The sequence below is a fragment of the Entelurus aequoreus genome, linkage group LG04 (assembly GCF_033978785.1).
Source record: "Entelurus aequoreus isolate RoL-2023_Sb linkage group LG04, RoL_Eaeq_v1.1, whole genome shotgun sequence".
NCBI classification, from domain to species: Eukaryota; Metazoa; Chordata; class Actinopteri; order Syngnathiformes; family Syngnathidae; genus Entelurus; species Entelurus aequoreus.
In genome coordinates, this window is record NC_084734.1 from 67965901 (window position 1) to 67985926 (window position 20026).

At 37.0% G+C, this 20026-nt stretch overlaps 1 protein-coding gene across 1 annotated transcript; it reads left to right on the top strand.

Moving 5' to 3' along the window:
- The first annotated feature begins 811 nt into the window (after nucleotides 1-811).
- Nucleotides 812-19779, top strand: LOC133647965 (cysteine-rich and transmembrane domain-containing protein 1-like). The gene is made up of 3 exons (XM_062043727.1): nucleotides 812-971; nucleotides 12193-12487; nucleotides 18731-19779. Exons 2-3 carry the CDS (start codon nucleotides 12193-12195, stop codon nucleotides 18832-18834), a joined length of 399 nt encoding a protein of 132 aa, XP_061899711.1. The 5' UTR covers nucleotides 812-971; the 3' UTR covers nucleotides 18835-19779.
- Nucleotides 19780-20026: the final 247 nt, after the last annotated feature.

The window sequence follows — 20026 nt, forward strand, 5'->3', positions numbered from 1 at the left end:
ATTAAAATCAATGGTGTCCTGCATTATTGATATTTTTAAAGTTCTAATTACTTCACATCAAACATTGCTTTCTGAATGTTTTGGGCAGTGGGGGAAATACTGCATATTTCAGTTTTATTATAAAAAAACAAAGTTTTCTTCGACAGAAAAGGCATTTTTTTTATTTTTTACTTTTTATCAACCTGAAGTTGATATACTGAAGAGATTTACTGTAAGCGTTAAATAAATAAAAATAATAATAATTTGACTTGTTTTTAACATTTTAATGACTTAGACCCTTTATGGTCCCCGGAAGCCCTAAAGGTAAAAAAAAAATAAAAAAAAATCCATATATTTTGTTATGGTTTGAAAATGAAAAATATCAAAATGACCCCCGCATGCTTTAATTTTTCCGTGTGCGGCCCTCAGTGGAAAAAGTTTGGACACCCCTGCGTTATAGCAAATGGAGTTCTAAATTGGGACAATGCTGCCATCTGCTGGCAACAAGTGAAACCACACTCTGCTGACAAAACCGCAATATTAGTATTAGTATTTTGATAGGACTACACGTATCGTCTTTTATAGATTAGTAGTGTGTTACAAATAATAGCAAACTATTTGTCACCACTAAAAGACTAACATGACTCGGATTAGTCGCTTATCTCGGTTATTGTATATGGACTCTGTGACGTATGTCAGATGATCAGTAGTCATAGTTTTCCCGTCCCACCGGTCATCACTCCGGCCTCTGATTGGACGATGAAGGGCAGTTGGTGGTCGTGATAACCAATCATATATTTCGTTTCTCACACAACCAGCGCTTTCTCATCACACCGCCCTCCCCGCGTAGTGACGTCACGCCCCGCTAGACGCACTAAAAAGAGAAAGGCTTGTTCACTGCGGTGGAAATAAGGTTAGCGCCTACGAGGACGCTTTTTAATCCAAGAAACACTCCGCTGCTGTTGTTGAATTCAACTGTTACTCACGTTAAGGTACGTACAATATTTGGTGGCCGTTTGGTGTTTTTTTGTGTTTATACGCCGAGTCATTCCGAAGTTTACCGAGTAAGGCTGGGCTTGGGCCTACAGGTGCACTCTTAACTACTTCCTCAACATCTTCTCCAATGTGGGTTTATAGTATACTAACAATACTTAATTAAGAGACAAACACAGTTAAGTTACGAAAAATAAGCCAATAAAATGTAATTTACAGCTTAATTTAACACACTCGAGGAGATGTCTATACATCATACATGTTGTTTATAGCGACAGAAACGTTAACCATTTTCCGCTCTATTCGAACATGTTTTGCTTTGTGTTGCTCACTCCTACGATATCTTGAAAGAGGTGATCGCTCCATGTGCTCGTATTCATATCATCGCCATCATATTGACGACTCAAGTATGCATGGCAGCTTGACAATAGTTGAAAACAAACGACACTTATGCAAATGATTAAACTCTATTCCCATAAACATATTGCCACACTCAAAGGCGTTTAGAATCGAAGCCCTTATTTCAAATTATTCACTCTGGGGCTGCACGATTCTGCCGAGAATATAAGATCGCGATTTTTGTCTTGACAAGCACACACATCTTCAGGACAATGTCCTTCATATTTATAGAAGTCATGTTATTATTATTATTATTGTTATTATCATCAGACTCCTAATCGCCATGTTCCATCGATCCATTTTCTCCCGCTTATTCCCATGTTCTGCTTTTAAAACAAATTTAATGGCAGTTCTTGTTGATTTAGGTCAGTGGTCAGCAACCCGCGGCTCTAGAGCCATATGCGGCCCTTTAACGGCGCCCTGGTGGCTCCATGGAGCTTTTTCAAAAATGTATGGAAATGGGAAAAAAATGGGGGAAAAAATATTAGGGATGTCCGATAATGGCTTTTTTGCCGATATCCGATATTCCGATATTGTCCAACTCTTAATTACCGATACCGATATCAACCGATACCGATATATACAGTTGTGGAATTAACACATTATTATGCCTAATTTGGACAACCAGGTATGGTGAAGATAAGGTCCTTTTAAAAAAAAATAATACAATAAGATAAATAAATTAAAAACATTTTCTTGAATAAAAAAGAAAGTAAAACAATATAAAAACAGTAATTAATGAAAATGAGTAAAATTAACTGTTAAAGGTTAGTACTATTAGTGGACCAGCAGCACGCACAATCATGTGTGCTTACAGACTGTATCCCTTGCAGACTGTATTGATATATAATGTAGGAACCAGAATATTAATAACAGAAAGAAACAACCCTTTTGTGTGAATGAGTGTAAATGGGGGAGGGAGGTTGTTTGGGTTGGTGCACTAATTGTAAGTGTATCTTGTGTTTTTTATGTCGATTTAATAAAAAAAGAATAATTATAAAAAAATAAAAAACGATACCGATAATAAAAACGATTCCGATAATTTCCGATATTACATTTTAAAGCATTTATCGGCCGATAATATCGGACATCTCTAAAAAATATGTTTTTTGTTGTAATATGGTTCCTGTAGGAGGACAAACACGACACAAACATTCCTAATTGTTAGAAAGCCCACTGTTTAGTACGTCCTAGTAATTTCAGCGGCCCTTGAACTCACCATTGTGTGGACTGGAGACTCAACAGTTTGTTTACATCTACAACTTTCTCCGACGCTGCCACAGAAAGACGTGTTTTATGCCACTCTTTCTTTGTCTCATTTTGTCCACCAAACATTTTATGCTGTGCGTGAATGCACGAAGGTGAGCTTTGTTGATGTTATTGACTTGTGCGGAGTGCTAATCAGGCATATTTGGTCACTGCATGACTGTAAGCTAATCGATGCTAACATGCTATTTAGGCTAGCTGTATGTACATATTGCATCATTATGCCTCATTTGTATCTATATTTGAGCTCATTTAATTTCCTTTACTAATGTGTATTTAGTTTATTGTTCCATGTTTCATGCCACATTATCTGTCTGTAATATTGGCTGCATTTCTGATAGTTGTTTGTGCGCCATGTTGTTCCAGACCACAGCAAACGTTACCCACCTTGTAATAAATCTATTAGCAGAAGACAGCCTGATGTTTCCTTTAACTTGGACTCACACATCTATAACTTTGGCCATTCTAAGGCAGTCATTTCCAGGAGTTATCGCACCCTCTGAGAAGTTTTACTAATGTTTTCCAATGTTGTAAAAATATGTAGAATAAATATTACTGCGACATATGGTCATTTTCAGAGTAAATTAATATAGCTAGTTAGCCACTTACATCATGTGTTGCCATCATTATAACACTTATATATGCGGTCCTCTCCAAGGTTTCTCATAGTCATTCACATTGACGTCCCACTGGGGTGAGTTTTCCTTGCCCGTATGTGGGCTCTGTACCGAGGATGTCGTTGTGGCTTGTACAGCCCTTTGAGACACTTGTGATTTAGGGCTATATAAATAAACATTGATTGATTGATTGATTATATAAGTGTTTTGATTTTTTGCAGCTCCAGACCGATTACTTTTTTGTATTTGTTGTCCAAAATGGCTCTTTCAACGTTTTGGGTTGCCGACCCCTGATCTAGGTCAAAATGAATCCATCAAGCCAAGAACAATGCAAGCTCGTTCACTTCATACTACATTCATGCAAATTAGGGGCTGTCACAATACCAGAATTTCAGTGGTCTATACCTATACCCATGGATTTCCACGATTCTCTTATGAAGGAATTATGTTAAAATGAATTATGGATACAAGCAAGTAAACAACAATTAATGGCCAATGCATTCACATTTTATTTGAATAATCTGCAACCAACACTTTGAGTTGAATTAACCAAAGGAAACATTTTCTGCTCACATTTTAAACATTCATGTCATTTTCAATAAAAGTACAGTAACCAACATTTTAACAGTAGATTTACCTGCTAAATAAAGTTCTCAGCCCTGGCGTAGCCAATGACAAAAAGCGTCCCAGGTGTGCGGAAGCATGTTTGCCCACTCATCAATGTTATCCATTGCTATCGCTTCATGTTGTTGTGTTCTAGAAGTGGCTGCGTTGCCGTAATTTGCTCTGCTGTCACTTCCGTGTCCTTTTTGGCTTAAAGTTAAGTTGTGGCTTTATATTAATGTGTGGTGTCGTTCATCTTTGTTGTGGCTTTTGCAAAGGTAACTGAAAGTTTTTGTGTTGTAATTTATGATATTGCCTTGTGTCATTTGTGTTTATTACCTTTCTCGATTGATTGATTGAAAGTTTTATTAGTAGATTGCACAGTATAGTACATATTCCGTACAATTGACCACTAAATGGTAATACCCGAATAAGTTTTTCAACTTGTTTAAGTCGGGGTCCACGTTAATCAATTCATGGTAGCTATGCACCATTTTGTTGATGATGCCACAGACGGGCAAACAGAATTAACGTTTAACGTCCTCATCTTTTAAAGCGCTAAACTTCATGTACTGTTCTCAAATCCAATATATTCCTTTTTCTAGTATCGGTAAAATCGATCAATTCCCTTTTAAAACTATTTTGGATTTATACCTATCTTCCGGAAAACAAACTTGGAAGTTTCGGAATATAAATCAATCTATTGATATATCAATCCATTGTTACACCCCTAACTGTAAGTGATTGTTTTACTATGTTTGAGTTTGTATTTCTTGTTTAGCACTCAGCGATAATGCTACTTGCTGGATCTGCTTATCACTCAGCTTCTAAAACGTGTAGCTCATTCTGCGTACATTCAGGCTTAAAAAGATACGGTGCTGGATCATGATTTGTCCCAAAGTAGTTGTTTGCTCTCATGAAGTCTGCCATGATTAGTAGCAGGGCTGTACGCTTAGCTTTTTCACTAGGTGCTACTAAATGGGAAAAAAATAGTAGCACCGAAAAATTTTAGTAGCACAGAATTTTTTTTTTAGCAATATGAAGTGTCTTAAATGAAACCATTATATTATTAACACTCAAATAATGTACACAGTAACACGCATGAGCACTCGCACATATAAACACAGTGCTATCATAAACCCCAATGCAACCCTCAATTAAACATCCCTGTCCCATAGCTTTTTGTAGTCAAGTCATACTACGTAATGCCGTACACACATGTACTAAGCTACACATTCATTTACATAACATGACACATGACATCAAATCACATGCAATTACATTACAGATCATACTGCTACATGCCAGAATGACCAGTGACGTTGATAGGTTGTCAATGTAGTGAGTCCCCCCATTTCTTTCTAGTTATCATATTCTTACTTCTCTCGCGCATTGATTTCCGTTTCCATAGCAGCGCACTTCCGACTTCTGGCAACAAATTTGTTTTCCTACTTTGGGATGCAAAGGTGTGTGTGTGCACTAATCATGGCAGACTTAGTAAATGACAGCAAGGACGACTATTTTTGGACAAATGAGGATTCACAACCTTATCTTTTTGAAGCTGAATAAACGGAGGATGGACTGCTGCTTATAGAAGCGAGCACGAAGAAGAGGGTGAGATGTTGGAGCAGACGGAAGCCGATAGAGTGAGGTCGGTGTGACAAGAAGCTGCAAATGTGGAACTTGGAGCCAAGCTATTTCGACGTAACTGGGCAGGCTTACACCAAATAAACCGGGAAAAACGTCTCCGGCCACCTGGGCCAAACGCACAACTGTCCATCGAGTGGGTCACATTTTAATATTGATCATAATGCACGCAGCACATCATGCGTTTTATTACAACTGCAGTACATAAGCAGTCGATCTAGCTGTGTACAAACAACAAATGAAATGTGGGCTAATACTTTACAGATACTGTAATATGATTGTTCATGTTTTTCAGTCATTACAGATTGGTGTCCTATCGCAGTATTGTGCATTACTAACTCAAACGCGTTTTGTCTTGCCGTATGAGCTAGCTTATCTCTTTCCATAGTTAGCTTTTACGACTAATACCGTAGCACGTCGATGTGTTACTACGCTAGAAAGAGAGTTCCTCAGTGTTAGCTTTCACAAGAACAATGTTGCTACAGCTTGGTTGTTATACAGGTTACGGAACGTAAGTTAAGTATTGTTGATGGTTTTTTAATGCATTTTTAAAGCGATTTAGAGGTAGAATTTATTGCACCCATTAGCTGCATTGGTAGCTACCTAGAAAGAGACTATTTTGACATGTTAGAATGCAAAAAAACCCCTTTTGTCTTCTTGTCTCTCATAAGGATTGTGAAAGATAGGCAAAATTCCTAAAAAAAGTGGAGTTCCCTTTTAAACAAAACTGTCACAAGGGCATGACATACTCAATTCTAATGAAATAGAATTTTGTAACAACATAAATAACACCTAAACAAATTAGTACAATTAAAATGAAAACGCATACCAATATATATCAATTAAGGCTGAAACGACGCGTCGACGTAGTCGACGTCATCGGTTACGTAAATACGTCGACGCCGTTTTTGTGCGTCGACGCGTCGCATAATGACGTCACACTACCGTCATGGCGAAGCGCAAAGCAGACGATCAAAGAAGACGATGCGAGCGGTGCGAGTGAGGGGGGAAAAGCATGCCAAAAGTGGTCAAAAGTGTGGGAGTATTTCAATAAACGGCCTAATAATGTTGTTGTATGCACACTGTGTCGAGCGGAAATGACCTATCATAGCAGCACAACGGCTATGAACGAACATTTGAAAAGAAAACCATCAACTAGTCAATCGTCCGCGCGAGCATACGTTGTCATCATTACACAAAAACATGAATGTGTCATTTGTATCTGCTAGGGGTGTAACGGTACGTGTTTTGTATTGAACCGTTTCGGTACGGGGCTTTCGGTTCGGTACGGGGGTGTACCGAACGAGTTTCTAAGCTAAAGCTAACTTTAGCTGCTAAAGTCTTAACAAGCTGCTTTGCTCCGTCTGCCTCTGTCTCAGCACGCAGCATTGTCCCACCCACACAACCATCTGATTGGTACACACGCAGCATTGTCCCACCCACACAACCATCTGATTGGTACACACGCAGCATTGTCCCACCCACACAACCATCTGATTGGTACACACGAAGCATTATCAGCCAATCAGCAGTGCGTATTCAGAGCGCATGTAGTCAGCGCTTCAGCGTGGAGCAGATATGTGTTTAGCAGGTGAGCATCAGGCAGCGGACTCTCCCCAAATGATAATAAACACCTCCCAGTCAACTACTAGTAACATCACTATGAGCCCGTTGACCTTCTAGAAACTTAAACTGCAGCTCAGCTCACTCGCAATCCTGGCTTGAGGTGAAGGCTAATTAGCTCTCAGTTCTAGCCACATCGACCCCTTCTGAGCGCCTATTTTCAGCTGCTGGGAATATTGTAAACAAGAAAAGAACCAAAGCATGTAGACATGCTAACCTTTCTTCATTACAACTGTTAGTCACTCACTGGAATGAGTAGAATTGGTTATTGTGTACTGTGTTGGACTGGATGTTTATTTTGCACATTTTAAAAGCAATACTTAATGTTTACAGTGCTCCAGAATATTTAGATTGGCACTTTTTTGTATTGGATGTTTATCTTTATTTTTGCACATTTTAGCAAATAAGCAATACTTTCACTTTTGTTGAAATGTTTACACTGTTGTTACAGAATATTTCGTTTTGCACTTTTTTGTATTGGATGTTTATCTTTATTTTTGCACATTTTAAAGCAAAATAAGCAATACTTTTACTTTTGAAATGCTTATACTATTGCAGAATATTAAGATTTGCACTGGATGTTGACTTTTATATTTGCACATTAAAAAGCAAATAAGCTACTTTTAATTTTATTAAATGTTAAAAGTTTTAAATGTTTACATTGTTACAGAATATTTAGTCATGTTGTTGTCAATGTTGACTGAGTGGCCATACTTCTTTTTTTTGTAAATAAAAGCCATGCCTTTTGAAAAAACGGGCCTACATTTATTTTTTCATCTTCATTTTGAATAAAAAAATAATCGGTAAAAGGAAAAATAATCTATAGATTAATCGGAAAAAATAATCTATAGATTAACCGATTAATCGAAAAAATAATCTATAGATTAATCGATAGAAAAATAATCGTTAGCTGCAGCCTTAATATCAATACAAGTGTTGTTATTAACACAAACAAGTCAATGTGCTTGTTTTGTTAAGAGTAGTGCAATTATTAAAGTACATGAAATTGTATTCGGAAAAGTGCAGACATTGTATGTAATTATGAGCCACAACTGGAGAAAAGATTACTTTTTTTGGGAGAAAGATGTAGACCTAAGTTTGTACAGGGGATATTGAGGTACTATCGCTAGTCTGATCATTATTAGTTGAAGCAGAAAACTCACCTGCAATAATAGTCCGCTGACCAGCAATAGCTTTGATCTTTTTCTTCAGAAGCAACATGCCGTCTTCGTGTTACAATACAGCGACGGCCATTCAAGTATTGTAGCATTCCAAGGAAAGAGCACGGACAGATTTCCATTATGTCTTTCATTGTTTCACAAAAATACAGCATTCCACTTCAACAAGTTTAAACTCTGTATCTTATTTTCCCCGCAAACCTCGAACAACCCCCACAGTACACGTCACTTCTTATCCATGTCTCTGAAGTCTCACCCCTCAGTCAAAGCCATTGTAGCCCCGTCGCTAACCACTACACCGCCAACGAAGTATGTTTATTTATTTCATTACAGCATGTCCCCTAAACTTTAGAACACAATCGACATGAATGAGCGCAACAATTAACAGTGGAAACGTGGGTTTATTTACTATCAAGTTCATATTTCGTATCTAGTTGGTAAAATGAAATTTGCAGTCGACTGGCTAGTTGTTTTGCTAGCAACTAAACGAGTATGTCATGAGAGCATTGGAGCTGTGCACACGTGATCACGTCTGCGCTGAGCAGATGCGCAGAGAGTTGATATAGCGCTTGGCCGCTAGAATGGTTTGTTGACAAGAATGTTTCCGTCTGTTTAAAATTACCAAAATACGTAAATATTACGTTATTGTGAATGTGCCTGATACAACATTACATATATACTTAGAGTGTGTATATAAAACGTTAGGGATGTAATTGTATCAAAATCTCACGGTATTAAGGTCACGGTCTGGTATTATTGTGGTATACATCCAAAAAAAAAAGACTATAACATTATTTTTTATAGTGTGTAAAATTAAGTGGCAAGAATGTTAGGATAAACACACTTACTATAATCGAACACAAACATAATGCTCCAATGTTCTAATGTTATTACTACAAACAAGTGTGTGTGTGTGTGTGTGTGTGTGTGTTACTTCCAGACCGCAACCAAAAAACTACACTGACAACTTTTTAATTTTATACCGTTACACGTCACGGTATTATTATGATAATTTAGATACTGAAACACCGCTGTATTTGTAGTACCATTACACCCCTATAAAACGTTGATGCAGGATTTTAGAGCGCTTTATAGGCGGAATAGAGCAAATCTTACTTACTTTCTTAGGCCTTAGTATTCCCTGAGGAACATAGGCCGCCGACGAAAGCCTTCCACCCATTCCAGTCTTGTGCCCTTCGGTTGAGTTGTTGCCATGACAGCCCCTCAGCCCTCATCTCCTGTTCCGTGCTTCTTCTCCAGGTTGTTCTTGGTTTCCCTCTGTTTCTTTTTCCCTGTGGGTTCCATGTTAGTGCCTGAGCAAATCCCATTACCTCAATTTTTAGCCACCTTTTGCTAGCGTTTATTTACAAGATAGAATGCATTAAAAAAAGAAAAACGTGCACTTTTCTCACATAAGGATTGTGAATGATAGACACAATTCCAAAAAAGTTCCCATTTAAGATCACTGTGATCGTCTTTTTGCACATAATTTAGATTGCAGTATCAGCTTCCAAGAGTAAAAGAACAGCATTGGTCTATAACCTCCCGGAATATATTAAAACAAATAATATTGTGCTTGTAAATATGCTCACAAAACAACAATCAACTATGGTACATTGTAAAAAGAACAGCAATGGTGTGGAGCTTTCAACTACAGTAGGAGCACAAAGCGTTTCACAACCAACATCGTAACACAAAATATTGGTGGCGAATATCCACTCGGATCTCCACTCTCAATTGCGCGGCGAATAGTTTTGTGACCGCTTGTGTTTGAATAGCGCATGAATGCAAGAGACGCAAGATATACCTCTCTTGAAATTTTGAATTAACTTCTACAAAATCGCTGAACTGCATCGGAGATCATTTCTGCTATGTGTTACTCTCTGGCCAAACAGGCGCGTATGAAGTGTGTTAAGAAGCGGCGTTACGCCGTGCTTACACTTACGCTACACTGCCACTCTTCCATGAGAATGTGTTTATGAACAAGGGCCAACCAGAAGTGCCAAATCTGCATTTATGACAGGCTTCCACCAACAAGTAAAAATATGGAAACACTGACTCATTTTTTTTAAAGGTAGTTTTTCTTCAGTGCTACTCATAATGTTGGTATCGACTTGGTGTCGAAGCATTAATACTTTGACAATCCTTATGCACACAATAAAGACAAGTCCAAAAAAGGGTAAATTAATAGGCTGGATGGATGGACAGACTTTATTAATTTTGATGCAGCTTGTAAATAAGAAAAAAAAATTTCTTTATTTAGAAATGAGATTGTATGTTAGTGTGAATCAAGACTTTTTTTTTGGTGGGAGATTATTTTATATTCATAGATGTACAAAGGCTATGGATAAGTAATTTGTTAATGTGCTAACTTTGTTGTCATGTACTTGCACCTAACTGCCTTCAGGTATAACAAAACAAATCATTAAGGGTTGTTCTCCTGCTCCCAGTGCACTGTTACCATAGTTACACCGCCTTGCCATCTGTCAGCAGCACTGAGAACAAATTGAGGTAAAAGGTCAAATGTTCTCTACAAAATCACTAACTGACAAATTAAAAGCAGCAAGTAGGTATATGACTGAATGTAACAATGTCTTGTGTCTAAGTTAACCTTTTTGCACGTCACGTTAACGCTGTAAAACCAAGTTTAATATTATTAAATGATGTAACATACATGTTATAACACTTTGACCCTTATAAACGCAATTTGATTTTCCAATACAGATAATAATCAGTGATACTGGTTAACTATCGTCGTGTGCTGGAGCTTTGACAAATATAAAGCTTAATCTTTACTGCTGCTAGGAGATCTAATATGGATTCAGAGCCTCAGCTAAAATTAGTTGTTTAGATGTTTATAGTGTACATATAGCAAGTACCAGAGGAGGCCTGGCTGAGCTGCAGTTTTTTTTTTCCACTTTCTGCATGAGCAAACCTAGCATCAATTGTTGTGAAGTTCCCTATCCGGCTCGCAGGAGCCATTAGCAGTTGGTTGAGAAATGCACTCCCTCTTCACAAGGTCGGGGGTAAAGCAAATAACCTTAAGACATTGATTGGACTGTCTTTAAGTAGTTATGCATGTCTTACACACTGCACGCGCAAAGGCACACACACGTACGTCTTTACACATGTAACCATGTAAATGTCCATCTAGATCGGCTAAGCATTTCTCTTTCCCATGGTGAATGTGATTAGCCTCTTGTAGCCCACTGTGACTCTAGTTCCTCAATTTGTGAAGCCTGTGTGAACACTGACAGCAAGATAGTTTCGCTGATCTGCTAGGTTGTGATTAATACTTGGATCACAAGACATTTACTTGCAGTGTGTAGATTTTAGAATATGCTCTGCTTGTTTAAGGGGACTACAAAAGGCATGGAACAGTATTATGGTTTCAGGAAAACCAATACTACTGTCTTGTGGGATAGAGTTGCATCATTGTTTTCAGAGAGGATTGTGCTCAAAGAACCCAAAGGAAGTCATTACTGGGTGTGGCTCTACAGGGAGAATTACAGAACACAAACAAATGTTCTAAAGTCAGTTAGTGTGGCAAAGAACAATATGAATAAATTATCACAGTCATCATAAACCATTAATAATATGTAAACTGATATTATTTTAGCAGAGCAATCAATACACAAAATGCACTATGCTATGGTAAAATAGGAGGACACAGCTGCTATGTGTTCAAATACTGTTGCACCATATTGACCAGGGATGTTCAACTAAAATTCAAATCTAAAACTTCCTCACGTTAAGGTCAGGTGCACAGATACCTCAGATCAAGTTAATCAAACACCTTTGGAATTCATTATAATGCTACAACATCAGTGACCACCCTTAAATCTTGTAAAAAGTGCTTGAGCTTTTCCATTTTCTTTTTCTCAAAGATGAATCCAGACCAGCCACCTCCATACCCAGGCCCAACGGCTCCAGTCTACCCAGGCCAGGGCCCAGTCCCTCAAGGGTACCCACCTGAGGGTTTCCCCCCACAGGGATATCCTGTTAACATGCAGCAGCCTAATCCACAATACCCAAACTATCCCCCTGGACCAATGGGACCCGGAGGCCCTTATCCTGGTGCAGGACAGGCTCCCTATCAAGGATACCCTGGACAACCACAGTATGGCTGGCAGGGTGGCCCCCCTCCTGGACAAATGTATGGTGAAGCTCCTAAAAACACAGGTGGGTGGTACAGGTTTATATGATAACATTTTGGGATTATATGAGTCAACGACAAGTAAACTTTTAAAAGGCGCTAGTGTTAATTCAGTAAGTTTACATGCACTTAAAAAAGCACATTATTGCATAGACTGGCATAAATTCAGTTTTGTAAAACACATGTAGTAAACACCTTCATTTGATTGTATTTGTCGGATTAACACACCGAGATAATGTGATTGGAAATCAGTTGTCTTTAGCATTGAGTGAGCTACATTCTCTGTGGTGGACCAACAAGTGTACAATAAAATAAAAAACTACCTGTTTAACAAATGTCAGAATGTTCTCAAAGAAGACACCTTTGATATGTGATGATGCAAGCACATCCTGGTGAAGAGAAACCTATGAACAGTCATATTTTGACAAACAATTTTGTATACACAATTGAATTAATACAGAGGAAAATAATATGTGTTTTGTCAGTAAGTTACTGTATAAGTAGACAACAAAAATAAATAGCAGCACGGAGACCACATGAGCCTTTTGAGACACTTGTGATTTAGGGCTATGTAAATAAACATTGATTGATTGAAGTATCTCTGCCTTGATCTCATTTATTTAAAACATCCGCAAGCAGCATCGTTATTTATACTTAATTTAGTGATGTAAAAATGTAATGTTAATATACAATATTGATTATAATTTGAATTGAGGGACATGCGGTAGAAAATGGATGAATGGATAATTATTATAATATAGAAATTTACACAACGTTATTGACATGCAATTAAAAATAATCCACTTCTTAGTTTTTATTTAAATAGTCAAAGCAGTTCACCATAATGGAATTTTTTTTTTTCAAAACAGTACTAACTCGTGAAATTCCTGGAGATTGCAGATCTCTGCCAGGCTTTTAAACTCCTAGTTCTAAAAAATATCTTAAATCCAGACTGTGGATTTCTGATATTTCCTAAAAGTTAGATGAAAACTTTTGGCAGTTTTAGAGTTAGCTGTAGTGGAATGAAAGAAACTGAGTGAAGCCTCTTAGTAGTCAGTCATTAACTCTATTGTCCTTGTGAGTGGAGGTGGGGCCGCTACCATAGACACGCAAATAAATTGAGGCTCGTAACGTAAACGTAAGATATTGTAGTAGAAATGATCCGGATCAGCCCCAGAATGTAATAACTTGATCCTTATCCCATTTAAGACATTTCCTGAAAAGGTAGATGAAAATACGCCAATAACTTTTTGAGTTATTTATAACAGAATGAAAGAAACTGAGTTAACACTGTGGTCTGTCTTCACTATCTTTGTCTCATGGAGGCTGCTAGCATACACAGAAAAGTGTAAATGTTAGGTAATATAGTAGAAATGTTTTGGATTAGGCCCAAAATCTAATCAGTTTTTGTCATTCCCATTTTGGACATTTCATATAAGTTTCATTTAAATCTGCCCATCACTTTTTTAGTTATTTTATTGACTAACTAACAAACTATCTAGCAGGCAGCGGAAGTTCTAGTTATGCATTAAATCCGAGAGCTTCTGTGCATGACAGCTATCTGCTCTATCTTATAAGCATCTAGTTAATATTCTCGTCTTTACTCACATTCTCACATTGCTAACCGAGCTGAAAAGACAAAAGGTATTATGAAAAAAAGGGGCAACAACTATTACATTGTATGCGACTATGCTAGGGCTGCAACTAACGATTAATTTGATAATCGATTAATCCGTCGATTATTACTTCGATTAATCGATTAATAATCGGATAAAAGAGACAAACTACATTTCTATCCTATCCAGTATTTTATTGAAAAAAAAACAGCATACTGGCACCATACTTATTTTGATTATTGTTTCTCAGCTGTTTGTACATTTTGCAGTTTATAAATAAAGGTTTATTAAAAAAAACAAAAAAAACTCTGCGCATAGCATAGATCCAACGAATCGATGACTAAATTAATCGGCAACTATTTTAATAATCGATATTAATCGATTTAATCTATTAGTTGTTGCAGCCCTAGACTATGCGTATGAAAGCAAAATTATCACACCAAAATAAACTCACCTTATGCAGCTGACACATTAAATATTTTCCCTGAAACTCATTTTGTTAGCTTATTGTAACTCCGCACAATGATGGCAGAGGCTCAATTAAGTGGTATAGTGACGACACGACTGCGTTTTGTTCAGGAGAGAACAAACAGAAGCTAATACAAATAATAATAGAAGAAATTAAAAAAGTAAGAAGATGACAAAAACAGACTATCCTTGAATCTCAGTAAAATTAAAACAATGTTATTTGGAAACAGCAGAAGAGAAAGTCAAACACAAATACAAATAGTTCTGCTTCTTCCCACTCCTTTTAGGACATCCTGTAAAGAAACATGTGGCGTATTACATTGTAATTGTATGCATGTTCAACATAAACTGACACTAACCAACCAACCTTGAAAGGGTAAAATAAATCAATTTTTTGTGTGTAACAATAGATGATAGAATGAATTGGAAATCTCATATAAAAAATACACAACATAATGTAGCGAAAAATATTTTAATAATGAAAAAAGCAAAATATGTTCTTGACCAAAAATCACTCCATATTCTTTACTGCTTGCTCGTGTTACCATATCTTAGTTATAGTGTAGAAATATGGGGAAATAACCACAGAAGTACACTTCATTCACTAACCGTGTTACAAAAAGGCCAGTTAGAATAATATATAACCTTGGATATAGAGAACATTTGAACCCTTTATGTATTGAATGAAAAATATTGACATTCAATGATGTTGTGCATTTGCAAACAGCTATAATTATGCACAAAGCGAGCTATAAGCTGCTACCTAAGAAAGTACAGCAATTGTTCTCAACAAAAGAAGAGAAATATTACTTTAGATAAACATTTAACTTAAAACATTTCTATACACGTACAACACTTACAATCTTTTGTATATCAGGATGTGGAATTCAATTATGGAGGGGATTAAGCAACAAAATAAAATAATGTACTAATATGATCCTGTTTAGCAAACTGTTCAAACTGAAAGTACAAGGAAGAAGAATCCTGATAAAAATCCTGAACCTTGTTGCAAAATGAGACCTTTGTTATGTGAATCATAACTTAACTATGTAATTATAAAAACTAAATTTTTTTATTTACGTATTTAATATTTTTTTAATTATTCATTTATCTATTTATTTTTTGTACTTACTAATTTATTTATCCATTCACTGTTGTATTACAGATTGAGTACAAGCAAATGTGTTCGAAATTGCTATAAAACGAAAAGGGGAAGGATAAAATAAGATCTGCTTCTTCCTACTCCTTTTGGAACATGCTGCAATGAGAAACTAGAAATATGTGACATATTGTATTTTAAGTGTATGCATGTTTGAAATAAACTTCCTCCATAACCATAACCATAGTGTGACACAAATTTCTTTGTGGCCCGGTACGAACCAGGTAGCAGCAGTCCGTGAACCAAGGTTTGAGGACCACTGCTCTCAATGAGACATGTTGACTGCTATTATTGCTTAATTTTACAATTACAGTCTTGTGTTGTTTTGTTGTGCCACTCTGACATTTGAAAACAACACTTAACAGGGCTGGACAACATTTTTTTAGTCACCTCAACTCATATTTTGGTTTGTCTAGAGAAGCTTTAAAATATCCAAATATGCCATATAATTGTATTTGAAGGTTATTACTATTAAAGTACCGCTTTTTAAAAGGCATCGTGGTGCGTTCATTTTGGCAGACAGGTGTGCCAACTGACATTTAGGGGTATGGGCCAAAATATAATAGAAAAAAAAACTAATAACATAAGTTAGAACACTTTTATAACACATTTATATTAATGAGCAAGTATGTGCATGTCACTGGTACTTCACATTATAACCACAATTTTAATACTGAACATCCTTTATTGTCAATGCTATTGTTTTACTGTAAAGCCAGTGTACCTTTGTGCTCAACTACTATTTGGACAGTAACAATTCTTTTTGCTTTCATCTTTACAGTAAACACCGTTCACAATGGATTACAAATAAATCATTTAATAACTAAGTTGGCATGTGGTTGAAATGTAGACTTCAATTTTAATTTAAGAGCTGTGACATAATAATGTCATTTACCATTCAGGAATTAAAGTGACAGGAACAGGAGAGTATTGAGTGTGTACAAACACACTGAAAATATAAGCACCGTTTTAACACTCGGATAGAAATCATTGGCAGTAAATGAAACCAATATATACAAGTATGAAACAAAATCAATATCTTTATATTTATGTCTGTTGAATCACTGTAAATGATTTTGGTGTCACCTTCATAATGTTATTTCTAAATGGTAAATGACTAATTTTTGTCAAACCTCGTAAGTTCAAGTTGAAACGTAAAACTTCAATCATTTGTTTAATGATTTGTTTTAAACCAATTGTGGTTGTGTAACAATGTGTGTACTGTAAAGGCAAAATCATAAAAACTGTCACTCGTCAAAGTCTTCTGGCACTTTCTTACTGTAGCTAGTTTTATTTACAACAATGATAGCAAAGGATGCATAGTTGTGGTTGAATATATAATATCATTCAAATGTTTGGACATACTCAATGTTATAAATGAGTGCCAGTGTATGCCATTTGAAACCCTAGTCAGACTACTTATATTTTTAGGAGTGAAATATAACCATGCTATGAATTGACTACATTATTTAAAAAATAAATAGTCCTTATTGCAAATGTTCTTCCCCCTCATTACCTTAGTTGTTATTCTGTTAGCAATAGCATTTCCTTAACCAGCTCAGTGGCCTTTTGGTTAGAGTGTCCGCCCTGAGACTGGGAGTTTTTGAGTTCAAACCCCGGCCGAGTCATACCAAAGACTACAAAAAATGGGACCCATTGCCTCCCTGCTTGGCACTCAGCATCAAGGGTTGGAATTGTGGGTTAAATCACCAAATGATTCCCGAGCGTGGCGCACACTGCTGCTCATTGCTCCCCTCACCTCCCAGGGGGTGAACATGGGGATTGTTCAAATGCAGAGGACACATTTCACCACACCCAGTGTGTGTGTGACAATCGTTGGGACTTTAACTTTAATGCTCGCTAGATTGTTGTTTATTACTAAAAATGTTGTGTAACCTTTTGGAATAGCTGTTAAGTTATCATTTGATCACAGAAAGAGAAGAGGCCATCACAACTTCATGAGCAACATGAATACAATTACCGTATTTTTCGGTGTATAAGTCGCTCCGGAGTATAAGTCGCTCCGGAGTATAAGTTGCACCGGCCGAAAATGCATAATAAAGAAGGAAAAAAACATATATAAGTCGCACTGGAGTATAAGTCGCATTTTTTGGGGAAATTTATTTGATAAAACCCAACACCAAGAATAGACATTTGAAAGGCAATTTAAAATAAATAAAGAATAGTGAACAACAGGCTGAATAGGTGTACGTTATATGACGCATTAATAACCAACTGAGAACGTGCCTGGTATGTTAACGTAACATATTATGGTAAGAGTCATTCAAATAACTATAACATTTAGAACATTCTATACGTTTACCAAACAATCTGTCACTCCTAATCGCTAAATCCCATGAAATCTTATACGTCTAGTCTCTTACGTGAATGAGCTAAATAATATTATTTGATATTTTACGGTAATGTGTTAATAATTTCACACATAAGTCGCTCCTGAGTATAAGTCGCACCCCCGGCCAAACTATGAAAAAAACTGCGACTTATAGTCCGAAAAATACGGTACTCTTATTAACTGTCTTGGGATGTCTCTCATTGGTCTTTTGGGGCAACTGAATCAAATGTTCTTACGTCATAGTCTAATGTTTGAAGACTGAGTTATATCGAGGTGGAACTATGATAAGCATCCTTTGGCTTATCAGGACATTCATTATGAAATAACCATTAAGTACTTAGAGGAATCATATCATTTCATGAGAAGGTCTATGGTCTCTTCATTAGCTGCTCACCCAGGTGATCGTCTCCAGTGTCCTTTGAGTCACCTGTGACTTTTTTCCTTCCTGTGCATGAATGATTCATCACAACTTCACTCAGTCTAACATGTCTTCGCCGCACATAGACACCTGTTGGTAACTAAATCCTGGCCCCGCCCTCTTTTACCTGCTTTTCTTAAAAACTCCCAAAGACGTCGCTGGGAAATGTTTGCCGTTACGATGGTGCCTTTTTTTCCCCTTGGAGAACTTTTTTATTTTTTTTTCGGGACTAATGACTTCACTTGCTGTCCTCAGTGTACATGGTGGAGGACAACAGAAGAGACAACTCATCAGAAACGTGCCTGACGGCCTGCTGGACTGCTCTGTGTTGCTGCTGTCTGTGGGACATGCTGACATAACTCCCTTCTCTCCATCACCCTCTCAGCTTCTGTGCCTCAAAACACTTAACACTGTCCTTAAATGTTGCCTTCACTTTCTTTTCATTTATAAACGCATGCTTTCCCCCCACCCCCCCTTACGTTGGATATTTTCCTTCTTCATGTCAATGTGAAGTCCTCAGTGCCAACTGCCTGAGCGACCTCGTCCACAGGCTCGCACGTCGCAGCTTGTAAGGGAGCTTCTAGAGCCTCCTTGAAAGTATGTTTACACGACAACCATGTTTTTGAAAGTGCAGATGACAACATTGCAAACAAATCCCCTGCATTATGCAAGCCAAGCCAGCGGTTGGTGATGTTTGTTTGTAAAAAAAAAAAGAAAGAAAAAGGAAACACACACTAGCCGCTTGTCTTCTCGGCCTTAACCCTGATTGCTGTTGGATAAAAAATGGTGTCGTGTAAACGGTCCTTTTTGCAGTACTCTTTGGCTCAAAACCTCAGTACAACATGGCATATGAAACTTACACACTCATGCTTGGGAATCACGCTCTTCTCATGTGAAGCTCTTCAGCACTTTATGATGAATACCTCTGTGGGAATGTTATCTCTCCCGTCTTTTATTCGCTTTCTCAGCTCCACCCCATCTCTCTCACCTGCCTTTCCATTGGTCCCGCACTCTTCTAAGCCCAGGGTGGTCTTGGAATGTTTTCTCTTAAGATTTGCACGTTGTCTTCAGGTGAAATCAAACCATGATTGAAACACAATGCATTTTTGAGCAGGGCAGTGATTTGTGTCATTACTTTTAGCAGATAAACCCCTAATGGTCAAGCATTTCTTTTTCCACTGTGATTATTATTTTTAATCTGTTAGCTGCTAATAAGAAACCATGTTGTAATCAATGAACCAATTGACCTGTTAATTGTTTGCTGTAGATGGAAATCTCACATTAAAATAATTTATTCCCATCGAGTGAAATACTGTGTTTATTTATTACCAAATTATGATTGCCCTGCAAATTATTTGCCACTTGCCAAGATTTAAAATGTTATTTCTAGAAATGTCCCTAGTTTTAAGAGCTATCTACTTATTTTTAGTCATTGACTAATCTTCATTTTAACATAATTATATGTGTTTCTATTGTAGTTTCAAAATGTTAAAATTGGAAAAAATATCAAGATATTTTGGTTTTCCCCACATAGAAAATCTTGTATAAAAG

Coding starts and splice junctions, on each gene's coding strand:
- LOC133647965 (XM_062043727.1), top strand. CDS start 12,193: ATGAATCCAGACCAGCCACCTCCATACCCAGGCCCAACGGCTCCAGTC. Junction 12,488..18,730: donor TGAAGCTCCTAAAAACACAG/GTGGGTGGTACA, acceptor TGCTGTCCTCAG/TGTACATGGTGGAGGACAAC.